The sequence below is a fragment of the Hibiscus syriacus genome, unplaced genomic scaffold (genome assembly GCF_006381635.1).
Source record: "Hibiscus syriacus cultivar Baekdansim isolate YM2019G1 unplaced genomic scaffold, ASM638163v2 tig00018715_pilon, whole genome shotgun sequence".
Taxonomy (NCBI): Eukaryota; Viridiplantae; Streptophyta; class Magnoliopsida; order Malvales; family Malvaceae; genus Hibiscus; species Hibiscus syriacus.
The window spans coordinates 85,058-101,695 of record NW_024062446.1 but is presented as its reverse complement, the minus strand read 5'-3'; the positions used below and the strand labels follow the sequence as shown (position 1 = coordinate 101,695).

Genomic DNA, 16,638 nt, shown 5'->3' with positions numbered 1-16,638 from the left:
ACGGGGACAGGTACTATCCCTGCTAATTTACGTCCCTTAATATTTCTCTGAGAAGCTCAGGCTCTAGCATGTCAGCTTCCCACTTGAGGAACACGTATTTCAATCCAAATTTTACAACACAACAGTTGAGGATGAGAAGTGAATGGGATCAAAAGAATGTCCTTGACGACTCGTCTCAGCAACAAAGGAGAGTCATATTTCCGGGTGTTGCTTTATCGTCTGAAGATTCATTGAACTTTCCTGGTAGTAGTAACACTAGTTTGAACGCTTTCTTGCAAGCTAAGCAGGAGATTCGGGAAGCCAGCGTCAACGTTGCCGAGACAGCAGATGCTAGTATACCGAAAAGGAGGAGGTCGGAGCAGCAAGAATCGCCACAAAATCAGATGGGGAACTACTTGATACAATCTAATTCCAGTTCAATCCCGGCAAGTCATAATCCGATGCCGACAACATTTTGGATGGTGACTAACCCCGGAAACCAAGTCATCGGCGGGAGCAGCGCCGGTGATTCCATGTGGACATTTCCGTCATCTACTAATACTAATATGTATAGGGGTACTATGTCTAGTGGGGTACATTTCATGAATTTCGCTACTCCAATGGCTCTCCTACCCGGTCAACAATTTGGTTCAGTTACCGACACTCATTTAGGCATGCTCGCCTCACTAAATGCTTATAGACCGATTCCGGGTACCAACGTTTCCGAGTCTCCGGCCAGCGGATCACATCAACACCACGGCGGGGAAAACAGGCATGATTCAACTAGTAGTGTTCGGCCTTGGCATTAGAGCAAATCACAAAGTGTATGGCTTGATAATGCTTTATTCTAGTATTTTTTTAGCAGTACATATATGTGCAATTTGCAACACAGGCTCGACTTTGAATGCTATGAACAATGTATTATTCGATTTTGGTGTGAGAATAAATTACATTTTCAACATCACCTAACATTGTTAATCTTTAGGCTCAAGGGAAAACGAGACTAGATTTCATTAGGTTAGGTTTAACAAACTCTTCATTAGTTCATCATAATCAATACCTCTCTCTCTTTGATTAATACTTACTAAAATGGTGAGGTTTGAGTGCATTAATCGCAGTTTAACAGCTTTGTGGTTTGCATAAAGAGAAGGGCACACGTGAATGAGAGATTTTTCTCAGGTGGAGTGGTGAGTAAAAGCAGTAAGCAATCACTAACTAACAACAGGATCATTCCTCCTCTTCTTCATATAAGGAAGTAATTTGCTGGTTTATTATTAATGTCCCCACCACTCACACACTCAGCTCAACCAGTATCTGACTAGCGTCATTTTACTCGTAAAAAATAATAAACCTATTTAGAATTAAATAAGATAAATGAATTGAAAGCAATATAGTAATGAGGATCGATCCACATGGAATTTGGAATCTCTATGCGATTTATGTTGATTTTAATCCAGTAAGATGTAACAATAAAATAAAAATATGGGGTAAGCGTGATTGAGATGAAGTAAATGAGGAAGCAATCTAAGAAAAATTGATTAAAGAAAAGCACTAAATTGAAGAATGGACGAAAATAAAAATTGGAAATCACTTGTTGAACAAATCGCCTCGAGCTAGCTTGATATTCAATTCCCACGATCATCGAAATAGATTTTTGATCCGGGATTCATGTCGGTTACAGTCTACCAGGCCCAACCCGTTGTAACTTGCCATTCTCTCATGTAATTGATCTTCCCAAGTCTATCTTCGAAATATGATTTTTGAGTGCATTAACCACATCTATAGCCGTTAAAACAATCATATTAAATCTGGAAAAGCCCGACTCAAAAATTATCTCGTCAAGAACCGTATTTGATCTCGTCTTTCCTTAGCGGACTGTCGCTAAGAGTGTTCACAGGAAGTCAAATTGTCACATGTCAATCATTCCTCCCAACTGTATATTAAACAATATTCAGACCAATGAGCTCTTTTTTGATTTGAAAAAACATTTAAAATTATAGTAAGGTCGATTGTCAAACTATCTAATCGAAAAGACGAAAATGTATCCCGAAGGAATTTAAACGATGTTTAATTCTCATGCATGGAATTGATTTGCACTAGCTCTCGGCTTAAAGGAAATTAGCTAAGCATGATATTATTTATCACACTTAGCATTGTTTGTAAAATAAAATGAATTGGAGAAAAAAAGTAAAAATGGAGACTTTAATTAAAATAGAAAATGCAAAAAAAGTAAGAAGATGATAGATTCTCTCATGCCTTACTCATGAAGGATATTTATAGGCTTGTGCAATCTTAAAAATAACTAAGATAATTGGAAAAAAATAAAAATTCTAAATAATCCTAAAAGATAATTTCAATACAAATGTTTTGAAATTAATTAAACAAACTGAAAATCCTAAATTCTCTCTCTAGAATCATGTTCAATGATTGTGTTTTCATAATCTTCCAATGCTTTTCGGATATTATCACTTCAGCTCCCGTCGTGTCAATGTCTCTAACCATAACAAAAAAATAAAAAAAAAATATGCAGAATTCATACTTTTACTGTAAATTCCAGTAGGTTGTCCACTGCAAAATAAAATAAACAAAATAACTCAATTGAACAGTGATAAGTTCATAAAATAAAGAAATTAACAATTTAAAAGAATCAATTCTAAGCACTAATCAGAATCACTGTATATTTATCTATTGAGTCATCTTTGAACTGTCCATCATTCTGCGCTGTATGGGTCAACTCTATTTTTCGATGGAAAAACTTTTAACTGCAACACTACATAACAGGAAAATCCCAACAACTGGGTCTTCTTCTTCGTGTTGTTAGAATTGCTGCAAGCTATAACAATGGTTATCTCCTTTAGGTTCCCTAAATTGGGAAACCTTTTTTCTGGGCATCATATCTATGAAGATTCTCATTCTCAAAAAGAGTGTCTCCTCTAACTATATAACCAAGTAGGGTTTCTTCTTGGAGGACTCGCACGACCTGATGGTTACTTCTTAGGATATCAATACATGGTCAAATAATAAACATCTTGGTCCTTGTATATTTATTTATACAGAGCTCTGATATTGCTTTGTTTTGCAGCATTAATTGATAATTAAGAACTGAGTTGCATATAGGTCAGTGTAAGGCAGTCGTGATTGATTTAATTATGTAGTCAGGTACCTTCTTCGTAGTTCGTACTGTGTAAGAACAGTTAAGTTTTACTTTCACGTAGCTTGTAGTATTTTATTGTTTTTTTTAAAATAATACTTTATTAATTTAAGGCTTAAATATACATAAGGTGCCCAACGTATGTCTTTTTTTCAGTTTAGTGCCTATTGTTTTTTTCGTTTCAGTTTGGTGCCTATCGTTTCATTTCGTTACTCAAAATAGGCCACGCCATGATGAACCGTTAGTTTTCTCTGTTAAATAATACGTGTCACAATTTGGTAATTTTAAAAAATTTATTTAAAATAAAAAATAAAAAATTATATATTTTTTAAAAAAGAAAACACAAAATTTTGAAAAAACCCCAAAACTTTGAAAACCTTCATTTCAACCCATTAACCTTTAACCCCGTCACCGAACCACCCTTCTCCGACCTGTGGTGGTGTACATCGCCGCTCCCACCAAACTCAACAGCAACCGACGACCTCAACCTGACCCTCAGATCACCCGAAATCGGTCACCGTCGAGCTTAATCACAAGAAAACCATTCGGTCGCCCACCTCCAACCTCGCCCGCCGCTCGTCGAGAGTCATCACTACCTAGCCCAGTGGAAGTGCCGTTTCAGATCGGTCATAGCCCAGTCATCCACTCGCCTCCATATGCCTCCGTTCATGGTGGAGTGGCGTTTGAAAGTCCAACAAAAAAGCCCTCATCATTGTTCGATTTTTGTTATTTGTTGCTGAAACTGCCGCCTTTTCGCCTCACTGCCACCAAAGCTGAGCTCGACGGTCCTGTCCAACCAAAACCTAACCGGTTTGGTAAGCCACCGTCGACGAGCGGATGAGCTTGGAAGAGGGGCGGTTGGACGGGTTAGGGCTTGAAATGAAGATTTTCAAAGTTTTGGGGTTATTTCAAAAATTTTGTGCTTTCTTTCTCAAAAAATATATAATTTTTTAATTTTAAATAAAATTTTAAAATTACCAGATTGTAACACGTGTCATTTAACGGAGAAAACTAACGGTCCGTCACGGCGTGACCCATTTTGAGTAACAGAATGAAACGTTAGACACCAAACTAGAACGAAAAAAATATTAGGCACTAAACTGGAAAAACGTGCATACATTGGGCACCTTTTGTATATTTAAGCCTTAATTTAATGGCGAAATAGTCTCATTGATAAATGAATTGTTGTTGTTTTTTGAGAATTCAGGTTCAAGCACCATAAATGTCAGAAGTGTGGGCATTCAATGTTGAAAGGTTGAGTTATCTATGTATTGCTTTAATTTTTGGTTTAGAGTTTGAGTCGAGCTTAACAATTTTAAACTCGTGAGCTTTCGAATCAAGTTAAACTTAAATTTAAACTTTTCGAATCAAATTCAACATTACTCAAACTCGACTCGACTCATTTATAACCCTAGCCACTAATGAGTTTCACACTTATCCAACGCCACACTTGCTCTTTAGTTTTATTTTAATTTTAAATCAGATAAATTGATGAATAATTTATTCAAATTATTTGAACTTTTAATATAATTATTAATATTTAATTTATTAACTAATTAATTTATATAAAATATTAGTATAATAATTCATTATATTTTTAATGGTTAAAATATTATACATGCATGATATTCTCATCATACAACTCAATAATTGGAGTCGCAAAGAAGGACGGCCACAATTCATAACCTAACTACACAGCCATTTGTTTGTCATTGTTCTGTAATTATGTGATCAGGTACCATAAATGTTTGGATGTGGTGGGACCATCAAAGTAAACTCACACATGGCTAATTAATTTCTATCTACAAGCACTTATTTAACGTATTGTTTTGGGTATATTAAATGATATTTATATATTTTCAAATATTATCTTAACTATTAATAATTATTCAATACCAAATCTATTAATTAGACAATTCATATTCAAATATGAATACCAGTTTCATAAAAAAATTTAGTTGACGTTCCGGTTACAAGATTTCGTCTTGATTAATTCGGACCAACTCGCATCACACAACTTATTTTAGTAGGCGAGTCTCCCATCAAAGATTTTCTATATACACAAGAACTCAAACTCGAAACTTTGCTTAAATGGTATCAAACTACTTACTACTTAAACAAACCTGTTGATCGAGTCTCATAAATTTTAATTCAACTTAGTGAGGTTACTTTGATGATATTTAAGGTAAAAATTTCTAAAGTGAGTTTTTTTTTCTTCTATTGAGGATGGAAAAAGTATGATTACACTTACTTAAAGAATCGACAAATGCCGGTTAATGTCAACACACTAAGGCAAGTTTTTTATTACTCTTTTACTACTCCATATATAAATTACAAGAAGGTAAATTACACCCAATGTCTTTAAATTCATTAATCATTAATCATTTTAATTTTAATTATTAAATTTTATTTTATTTTAATTAGGTCATCGGAATCTATAGAGTATATCAAATTTCAACTCTTTGATATATTTTCGTCCTTAACAACTTGTCACGTTTTAATGTTAAATAAAATTTAGCTTTAATATCAATTAAATAAATATAATAGTATAGAGAGAGTAAGAGTCGATCTACATGGACTAAGAAATATGCTGAAACGATTGTTTTTTATCTTTGATCTAGGCGAAAAAATGCAAGTAAAGTAAAGGGGAGGTTTGTTGAGAAATTGAATAAGTAAATAAAGATTCAAAGGAAGATGAAGAATTGAAGAAAGTAAAATTAAAAACAAATGTGATGAAATTAGCCCCAGGCTTTCGTGTGCCTCAAATTCCAATCGATCATTGAATAGGATTTTTCCTTCGGTTAAATGTTGGTTTGAGTCCGTAATGCTCAATCCTTTTAGATCATTTTCTTCTTTGGTGATTGATTTTCCCAAATATATTTTAGGAATCACAATCATTGCTAGGATTAACTTCGACTATCGTTGTTAACTCAAAACAATTTAAAAGCGCTTGGAAAAACCCGACTCGAATTATGCTTTCTCTATGAAAGTTGAACTCGATCTTGATTTCCCTTATCGTACCATTTGCAAAGTGTGTTCAAGAGAATTCGAATAAATTGATTCTATAATCCCAACGGTAAACCATAATGTTATCTAAGCCAAAATCTATTTTTGAAGTCAAAGCGTTTTGATTTTAAGAAAGACGATCCACCAATCTAGTTTCCAAAAAATTGAGATTTTAACCCGAAAAGGTATGAGATGTTTTTCATTTCTCACAAATGGAATTGAGTCATCGCTTTATCCCTTGGCTATGGAAAATTTAGCTAAGCATAATAGAAATCTTACTTAACATTTTAAAAGAAAATAAAGTAAACTTGAAAGTAAAATAAAACGAAAGAAAAACTTTTATAAATCTAAAGAAAGAAAGAAACAAGAGAGTTAAAGAATGATTGAATAATCCCAATGATGAATTGAGGCTTACCCCAATGGGTATTTATAGTCCACAAAAGCCCTAAAAAATTACATTCAAACTAAAAGAAAATTATGAAAGATAATTCCAAAAATTAAAAATAAATCCTAATTTAAATTTGAACAATTCCATCAGTTTTAACAACATTTCTGAAATCTACTGTATTGCATTGAAAATGAACGAAAAGGTCCAAATTAACAATTTAAAATAACTAATTAAGGAGTAATTAATCACAAAATAATGCATAATTTAAGCACTAATCATTCTTAATTTGTTCAATTTTAAATTTTAAATACTTGGTTATGAAATCTTTTATATCCAATGACGAATTTAGGTAAATCCTCCTATATTGCATTAAATTAAATTTTAAAAGTTGGTACGAGATGATGATGGATTTAGTAAAATGTTACTATATTTCGATCATCATTTATATTTGCTGTGAGTTGTTGTAGACGACTTTATTTATTATTATATAATAATAATTTATTAAAAAATTTAGACTTGCTATAAATCGTTATTTTTTTTCAATTTTTCTTAAATAAACATGAAAGTTCTTGTACGAACCAAGTAATCTTCGTAGTAAAGAAATCGTTGTTATTCCTTGAAGATCCGGGTTTGAGCATAATAGATGTTAAGGATATGAGTGTTCAATGTTAAAATGTTGAAATCTATATTTAAACATATATTGTCTTATACTTATCTCAAATTAATAAAAAAAACATGAAAATTATGGATATTCACTGTATTTTCTTATTGGCTTAAGGGTCACTTTTGCCCTTGTAGACACAATTTATTACTTTCATCCCTATCGTATTTTTCGCATCAATTTAGCCCTTAAAATTGTTCAATTACATCATTTTATACTATGTCTTTAACTTAAAACGCTGAACTCTAAGCTATGATTTAAGATTTAGGGTGTAGGGTTAATAGGGATAAGGTATGAAATGATGCAATTGAACAATTTTAATGACAAAAATAATGCAAAAATATAATAGAGACCAAAGTGATAAATTGAGTCTAGGGTAAAAGTATTTTACCATTTCTTTTTCAAAATCAAATATTAAGTTGAGAAAGGGTATAACAAAGCTCTCAATACTGGCGATGGTTTATGTAACATAACGAACCAAAAGTCGCGTAATGCCGGAAACTAACAAACGACGAAAAATCCTTGAAAACGAATCAACCATAAAACAAACAATTCCCGTATCGAGTATACATTCAGTTTCTGACACTCAAAAATCCAAACTTTTCATAGGCAAACAGAAAAAACTGTTCTAAAATCCGGTCTTTGTGTTTTTTACATTCTTTATTTAGACAAAAGAAATTCGAAAAAAAAATGGAATTTTTTTGTTTCCTTCTTTCTGGAATTGCAACTGAAATCACATTGGCATAGCGGTTATTGAAGCTACCTTTCAGATGAAGAAATGAGGAACAAACGTGTTGGATTTAATCTGCTTTCTGGAGCTAGAATCATCAAATTCTGCGTTTGTATAAACAAAGGGGAAGCTGGAAAATCTTTTGGTTTGTAAAAAAGGATACATAGATGGTAGTTTTGTGAAGTGGTATGTTCATGGAGCAAAAGTGGAAAACAATAAGGCTCGAATGGCTGATTTACAGAGAAATGGTGTCGTCGACAGGGATATCAACCAGGTTCCTTTCCTTTTCTTCTCATCTTTCAATCGTTTTTTTAAAATATTAATGGCACTGTTTCAATGGGGTAAATTTTGCAGGCCATTACAACGTTAAAGAAAGGAACGTACTTGCTCAAGTATGGACGTCGAGGGAAGCCCAAGTTCTGCCCTTTTAAGCTCTCCAATGTATGTTTTTTCGATTGTTGGTCCAAACTTTTTGCAATAAATCAATCTAAAACCACATTTTGAGTGGTAAAACGAGTTCTTTTTCCAGGATGAATCTAAATTGATATGGTACTCTCGGAGAAAGGAGAAACATATTAGGCTTAGTCATGTTTCCAGGATCATTCCTGGACAGCGTACTGTGAGTATTGTATTGTTTCTTAATCATCATTCTTTCATTCTAATTTCTTTTAACATTTTATGTTTGGGTTTGCAGGCGGTTTTTCAACGATATCCTCAGCCTGAAAAGGAGTATCAATCTTTTTCATTAATACTGAATGATAGGTCCTTGGATTTGGTGAGTGAATGTTGTTATGGGACTGAGAGGTGTTAAATGCTTCTTCTATGTTTGATTTGTTACCATCCTTGGCCATTTACAGATATGTAAAGATAAAAAAGAAGCCGAAGTTTGGTTATTTGGTCTTAAGGCATTAGTTTCTCATGGTATCAATCGCAAGTGGAGGGTCGAAGCAGGGAGTGATACTACTGTATCAGGAGATAGTCCTGAATTACACAACAAAAAGAGCCCCCCCAATCCACATTTTGTATGTTGTATTTCTTGTCTATTTTTAGTTTTATGTAAAAATATGACAGCCTTTAAGTGATTTATTTTTCGCACTTTGTTTCGCATTATTACAGGATCGAGGAGATGCACAAGGAATTCAAGCACCCTCTGAGCCGGGCAATAGATTAGGAAAGACATTTGCTGACATAGTTACACATGCTGCTTCAATCAAGGTCACCAGTAAACCAGATTTAGTTGAGTTTGGGTTAATAGCAGCCAGTTGTGTAGAAAACATAAATAATCGAAGTTCTGGGGCTGATGTAGTAAGAGCCAGTTCATCAAGTTCTGTAAGTTCATTGAGCCATGGTTCTTGTAAAGAAGACGTCGATGCCTTGGTCGATATATTCATATGGGGACAAGGTGTTGGTGAGGGAATACTGGGCGGTGGTGAGGATAAAGTTGAGAGTTCGTTCAATACAAAGATCGATGCTCTTCTGCCCAAGGCAATGGAATCAACAACGGTTCTTGATGTGCATGGTATTGCTTGTGGAAGTAGCCATGCGGTAATAGTAACAAAGCAGGGTGAGATTTTTAGTTGGGGGGAGGAATCAGGGGGCAGGCTCGGGCACGGTGCAGATGCAGATGTTCCCCAACCTAAACTCATGGATACTCTTCGTGGCATGAATTTTCAATCTGCAGCATGCGGGGAGTATCACACTTGCGCTGTTACGGTATCGGGGGATCTCTATACATGGGGTGATGGAGCACACAGTTCCGGTTTGCTTGGGCATGGAAGTGATGTTAGTCATTGGATACCTAGAAGGGTAAGTGACATGGATGGTATGCATGTCTCCTATGTATCATGTGGACCTTGGCATACAGCTCTGTTGACATCTGGAGGTGAGTTGTTCACATTTGGAGATGGATATTTTGGTGCATTAGGCCATGGAGATCGTAGTAGCACGACCGTTCTACGGAAAGTGGAAACTTTGAGCAGATTACGGACAACAAGGGTTTCATGTGGTTCTTGGCACACTGCTGCAGTTGTAGTGACTGAATCATCTGATGATGGATGTCCCGATAGCTCTTCTTCAACAAAGTTGTTTACATGGGGGGATGGAGATAAAGGTGAACTCGGTCATGGCAATCGAGAACCTAGACTTTCCCCCCAAAGTGTGGATGCTCTATTTGATGTCAATATCAGCCAGGTTGCCTGTGGTCAAAATCTCACAGTTACTCTTTCAACCTCAGGACAAGTATATACAATGGGAAGTTCGGCTTATGGTCAATTGGGAAGTCGTACAGTTGATGGCAAGGTTCCAACTCGGGTTGGAGGTAAAATTGCAGGTAGATTTGTTGAAGAGATTGCTTGTGGATCGCATCATGTTGCTGTCGTGACTTCAAAAAAAGAGGTTTATACATGGGGAAAGGGCACCAATGGGCAATTGGGACATGGAAACACTGATGATAGAGAGACACCAACAAGAGTTGATTTTCTAAAAGATAAGCAAGTTAAGAGTGTAGTTTGTGGTTCCAACTTTACTGCAGTTCTAAGTCTTCATAAATGGGTACCGAGTGCAGATCAATCGATGTGCTCCAGTTGTCGAAATCCATTTGGTTTCATAAGAAAGCGTCACAACTGTTATAATTGTGGACTAATCTTCTGCAAATCATGCACAACGAGGAAATCTCTAAAGGCATCACTGGCTCCAATTATGAACAAACCATATAGAGTTTGTGATGATTGTTTTGCTAAATTGAAAAAATCTGGAGAACCCTTTTCTGCTTTCTTGCCTCCTAAGGCCCAAAATGGAAATATTCCTCGTAAATTCGATGAGAGTATAGATAAAGAAGTTTTAGCTCTAAGGTCACATGCACAACTCTCCAGACTGTCTAGTCTTGGCTCCAGTAGTCAGGCTGAAAGCCGGCTTTCTAGGAGTGAACTGAAATTAGACTTCGAAAATCGGACCATATTCCCAGCTCAAACTGGAAATTTTCATCTTGGAGGATTTAATACACCAAGGCTGCCAATTTATCCAGTCGGAGATTCTAGGAAAAGTTTACCACCAATTTCTAGAAGGACATCTCGAGCAACATCTCCTGCTTCAGGAAAGTCGAGCAACCGATCTTCTACTGTAACTATTGATGATTCAAAACAAATGAATGACAATGCCAACCAAGAGATCATAAATTTAAGGGCACAGGTAACCTTTTCAAATCTTATTCATCAGTTACAACAATGAAGGCTGATGTGGATTTTCATTGAGACTTGTTTCATTTTTATCTCCCGATTACTGTTTAAGTTGTCTAAATGTATAAGAAGGATGAGATGATAAGTTTCTTGCAGGTTGAAGCTCTGACTTGCAAATCACGGCAACTCGAAGCTGAGCTTGAAAAGACATCAAGGCGATTACAAGAAGTGACTGCAAGAGCAGAAACTGAAGCTGGAAAATATAAATCAGCAGAGGAAATTATCATGTCACTCACTGATAAGGTTGGAGTTCTTTGCTCATGCTCTTACAATTTAAATTGTTTGAAGAGAGACTGTTTATTTATCAAGTATCGAGCTGAGTTCTGAGATGAGCAGAGGATTTCTTTTTCTTGTGGTGCAAGCACACACCCTAACTTTACTCTTCTCTGATACTGATATGCAGTTGGAGCAAGTGACCGACATGCTTCCACCTGGACAGAAGGGCCTCCTCTATAATGCGGGTCCTATTGCGAAACATACCACAGTCGAGCACGTGTTCGCCAATGCAACCAACATGATGTGTACCATGTGAAGTAAATTTCAATGCAAACAACGTATCGACATCCAATGGAACCAAAGGGCAAAGTAAAAGGGCAGAGATTATGATACAAGATGAGGCAGGGTTGTACTTAACTTTGTCACCTCTGCCCAACGGAAATAAAGTTCTCAAGCATGTTCGCTTTAGGTATGCTCTCTAGTGTAACAACACTTGAATAAGTATGCTTTTGGCATTTGTTGCTTTCATCTACCTTCAATAATTTTGTGCGTTTCTTTCTCTACAGTCGGAAACATTTCTCAGAAGAAAATGCAGAAAAGTGGTGGAATGCAAATGGGGCAAAGTTATGTGAAAGACAATATCATTCGTGGACATTAGTTAGAGCTTTTGAAGGAGACCGGCATTGCCATTTTAATGGCCTCATTCTACCAGCTAAAACAATAGAATTGCTTTTCAAGTTATACAAACAAAACGAGCTTTTATCAAGGATACAATGTCCTAAATTCGTAGGTATTAAGAACGTAGAAAAGGAAGTGAAATGAGGGCAGTCCTTATTAACTTTTGTTTTTTTAGGATCCTAAGATTATTTGAATAGACACTCTCTTTCTTTAGAGCACTTTGTTAGCTTTTTTGTACACTTATTGGTAAAACATGTAAGAAGTATATTTACTAAATATTCTTTAAGTATATTTACTAAATATTCTTAATCATTTGATAATGAATATTTTATCCTTGTAAATAGGGATTTTAAGCATCATGATGCGCCATGTATTACCATAAATGATGAGCATATGGATAGAGCGTATGAGCACCCCATGCCAATACGGCATCCATCATCATGCATTATTATTTGATGCCAGAGGTAGGTCCCCATCATTGTCCAAACAGCGACATCAACAGTTGCTTCTTCCTTTTCGTTTTTTTTATTTACCCCCATCGGTCCCACCCTGTCCCTAAAGTTGCTTTGGCAATTGGCATTCACTTTTCAAGCATACATGTATAAGCCTTGGCCATTTTTGTTATCATTACCCATCATACTTCACGCCAACCCACGCTCCAATAATTAATTACTACTTTTTTTTCGACTAAATTATCCATATATCTAAATGAAAGCAATATATAAATATATATATATAATATTCATCCCTAGATATAGAGGTAAATTAGTGTTGATCTTCGAATTTTTACGTCAAGGAGGGGGAGAAGAGCACAAATCATTCTATTTTAGTGATTAAATGAATCGTTGTTATTTTTAAAAATTATATATTCAAACACTAATAATTATAATAGGATAATTGAACATTTATTATCAAATAATTAATAATATTTAAAATAAATATTACTGTTCTTTAATAAAAAAAAAGAGGGGAAAATGTGTCTAGACTTACAAATAATCTTGGAGCGTGCTCCCACGTCCTAGCTTAGCGTGTAAGATATGGTGGACCATTTACGAACAAAAAGTTACCCCGAAATAAAGTAAAAAAAATGAAAGTATCCAATGACTAAAGGAATCAATATCAACGTTCCACGATCAAAGTTCTTTGATAGATATACGTGTATTTTTATTATTAAACGTTTTTGGATTATTATTTTATGTAAAATAGAATAATTTTAAGGTAAAATACAAATGTGGTAACTAAACTTTGTTTCTCTCTTATTTCATATATTGTACTTTAATTTTTTTTTAATTTTCTCACTTAACTTAATACATAAGGTTTTTCTTGTCACTCACTCGTTTCCTCACTAACAACATTGTGACATGGTTTTTTTACTGTTAACAAAGGAGTGACCAAAAAATTTAATACATAAAGTTAACTGATTAAATTGAAAATAATTAAAAGTATAGTTAGTGAAATAAGAGAAAGAGTAAAATTTAGTGATTGAATTTATAATTTAATTAAAAAAACCACGTCATAACTCTATTAGTTAGGAAATGGCTAAGTGAGAAAAAAAATTTAATTTATTAAGTTTAATGAGGATATTGAAAAGATTTAATTTAGAGTGAGTGAGATAAGAGAGAGAAAAAAAGTTTTAGTTACCAAATTTGTTATTATCCTTCGGTTTATAAGTTCTAATCTTTTTTTATTTCGACCTCTGAATTAGGAACAATTAGGGAATTCCGGACAACATATGAGTAATCTTCCCCCCTTTTTTAAGAAATTAGTTTTACAATGAACAAAGGAACGTAGGGAAAGCCCTGATATTTTCAAAGAAGAGGGAGGGTTCCAAAATGAATTAACCATAACAAAATAATTTTTCATATTTTCCCCCACACTCCCCAGCTTTTCCCATTTCTCTAATTTTTACCCCTACCATTAGTTACAGCTTAACATTTTTCTCACGCCACAATACTACATGAACAGTTGAGATTGCAACAAAGTGTAGTAATTAGCAGTCTCATCTTCAAGCTCCCATAACTCGTCACACCATGCAAAGCCATTTCCACCATTGTTGATTCCTTCATCGTACTCAACGCCGACAACACCTTCATCTCTATTCGGAATCCCCAGCTCGTCATCGGAAGCTTCAAGCAAATGCCTAATGACATGCTCTTTATCACCGTCCTCGTAATCCTCGTAGGAAGAAGTTGCCGTCGTGTAGTCTTCTATGCTGACCATGGAGTCGCTGTTAGTCATCACCGCCGTAGGGCTCTCTTGGACGTTGGCTTCTGTTGTCGGCTGGCAAGGAGCGTCTGAAACGGATTCCGAAGAGAGGTGTTGTTGTAAATTGGTGATGAGAGAAGACACGTCTTGGCAGCTCGGTTCATCCTCTTCTGCTTCCAGCAAAGAAAGTATGTGATTGTACGACTTGTGGCGTTTTGTTTCATCGACTTGTTCTTCGTTTGAGGTTTGGGTTTCTTCTCTTTGGCGCTTTGAGGGCACCTGCTCAGCCATTTCAGCCAAATGAAGAGAGGGAACAAGTCGGAGAAGTGGAAGAGAACAGGGTAAAGAGATGGAAGGTGGAAAGGGTTTAAATAGAGGGGAAGACATTGGACTTTCGGTCAAAATCAAAGTAAACAATTTTTTTTATGTTACAAAATGATCGTGGACAATTTATTAGGTTCAAAAGTCATATTTTTATGTTAAAAAATTGACGATATTTTTAATTAAATGTTAACATGTTGATTGTAATATGATTAAATTTGATCCTAAAATCTCAAACAATTATTATATTTCAGTCATTGTAACGCCCTCAGACCGATACAGGTGATCCGATCCGATATGGGGTGTCACATTAGGGTCGCCGGAGCGACCTAGACTGAAAATCCTATAAAATTTAAAATTTTTGTCAATCAATTTAAAATCGTAAAATAATTTATAGATAAAATATAAGTTCAAAAAATCATGTATATATTAAAAATAGAATTAAGCAATATCCAATAATAAAATAAGTTCCAGACTCGAATATAAAAACATGATACAACTTACATGCCCCCTAATTACATGCACTTATCAAAACCAACATGTATCGTAAAGCATGCATAGGCTAGTAAAGTATTACCTCGATTCTCAAGCTACATCGATCGAACATTTAAACTCTATTTGATCGCTCTCAAACTTGAATCAAATGTCCAATAATATATTGGATACATATAAACAGAAATTACATCAGAAACAGAGTTTAATTGCGAAAACATATCAAATATGAAGGTTAATCAGTGAAAAACAACTTATCGAGTTCGAATTTGCGAAATAGACCTAAAAAACAAACTCAAGACGTTGAAAAACATCAGAATAGGTGTTTCCAAAAAAATTAACAGTCGGCCAACGACGGTTAATAGCTAGTCAACGGTCAATGCCTTGGCTCGGCTCAGACCGACCCAACCGGTTCAGACCGGTTTAACCGATCAATAGCCACCTGGTTGGTAGACGATACCCACGCGCAGGGAGCGACGTATGTGGCGGCTATGGTCGTCGGTTCGACGTGAATTTTTCCTGATTTGAAGCACAAAGCTTAATAAGTCGCTTGTCGATGTCCTTTTCTAATGAAGAACGCCGGATGATAGTTTTCACGAACTTCCAAAACATCTCCTCGCTTACCCCTCTCGACGGGGATGGTAGAGTCAACGCCATCGGTACCAATAGAAGCGAAACTTTAAGCTGGTTCACTTGGTGCAGGCAGTGAGACTCACCGATGGTTGGACGGCGACGAAACTACAAAAAAAAAACAACAGAGGACGCTTGGTTTCCCGACGAGCATTCGAACGACAATTCACGTTAAACGGTGACATCTGACGGTTAGGGGCTAGATGGGTTCTGGTCGTTGGAGGTTGCCAATCACTCTGGTCGGGCAGTGACAACCCCAACGATCAGACGACGGAGAATCAAGAAGGGTCGGCAGGGAGTGGCTAGAGATTGGGGTTGGAAAATTTGGGGATTTTGGGTGCTCTTCTAAACTTAACAAATAACATTTATATTAAATAAAAATATCCGAAACAGTACCTTAGCCTAAACGACTAGGGCATGGGCGGCCATGGGACAGGGGTTTGAAATCTTGCCACCAACTTTATTTTTTTAACTGACCAGAAAAATGTGAAAAATTCAGGATTAAGTCCATGAACTTCCTACATCTTCTAAACCGGGCTATAAATTTTTTAAAACTTACAATTTAGTCCCCAAATTAGGCAATTAATTTATATTTTTTAAAAAAAAAAATAGGGTTGTGACAGTCATCATGTTAACGTCTAACTTACACAACCATCAAATTTTTAAAGGAAAAGGATGAGTTTGGAACTTAATGAATAGTTGGGTGACAATTTTGTAACTTCTAATAATAGATGGACTTAATAAAATAACATTCTATAGTCAAATAACCATTTCATAATTTTTAATATTCAAATGACTTAACAAAATAATATTCTATGGTCATGAGATAATTTGTGTACTTTACCCAATAAAATATTATAATAACAGAAGACAGAGATGAAAGATTGCTATTGGCTCTGCATGAGTTGGTCTCCTTTCATCATAGGCCGTTGGATTGACGTTTCGGGG

At 35.4% G+C, this 16,638-nt stretch overlaps 2 protein-coding genes and 1 pseudogene across 2 annotated transcripts; 2 read left to right on the top strand and 1 right to left on the bottom strand.

Annotated features, from left to right (window-relative positions):
* The first annotated feature begins 3 nt into the window (after window positions 1-3).
* On the top strand, window positions 4-853 carry LOC120209350 (annotated as a pseudogene).
* A 7,288-nt stretch (window positions 854-8,141) lies between these two features.
* On the top strand, window positions 8,142-11,680 carry LOC120209349 (PH, RCC1 and FYVE domains-containing protein 1-like). The gene is made up of 8 exons (XM_039208388.1): window positions 8,142-8,189; window positions 8,270-8,356; window positions 8,445-8,534; window positions 8,610-8,690; window positions 8,773-8,937; window positions 9,032-11,101; window positions 11,245-11,391; window positions 11,552-11,680. Exons 1-8 carry the CDS (start codon window positions 8,142-8,144, stop codon window positions 11,678-11,680), a joined length of 2,817 nt encoding a protein of 938 aa, XP_039064319.1.
* A 2,315-nt stretch (window positions 11,681-13,995) lies between these two features.
* Window positions 13,996-14,634, bottom strand: LOC120209348. The gene has a single exon (XM_039208387.1). The coding sequence runs from the start codon at window positions 14,632-14,634 to the stop codon at window positions 13,996-13,998; it is 639 nt and encodes a 212-aa protein (XP_039064318.1).
* Between the last annotated feature and the right edge of the window lie 2,004 nt (window positions 14,635-16,638).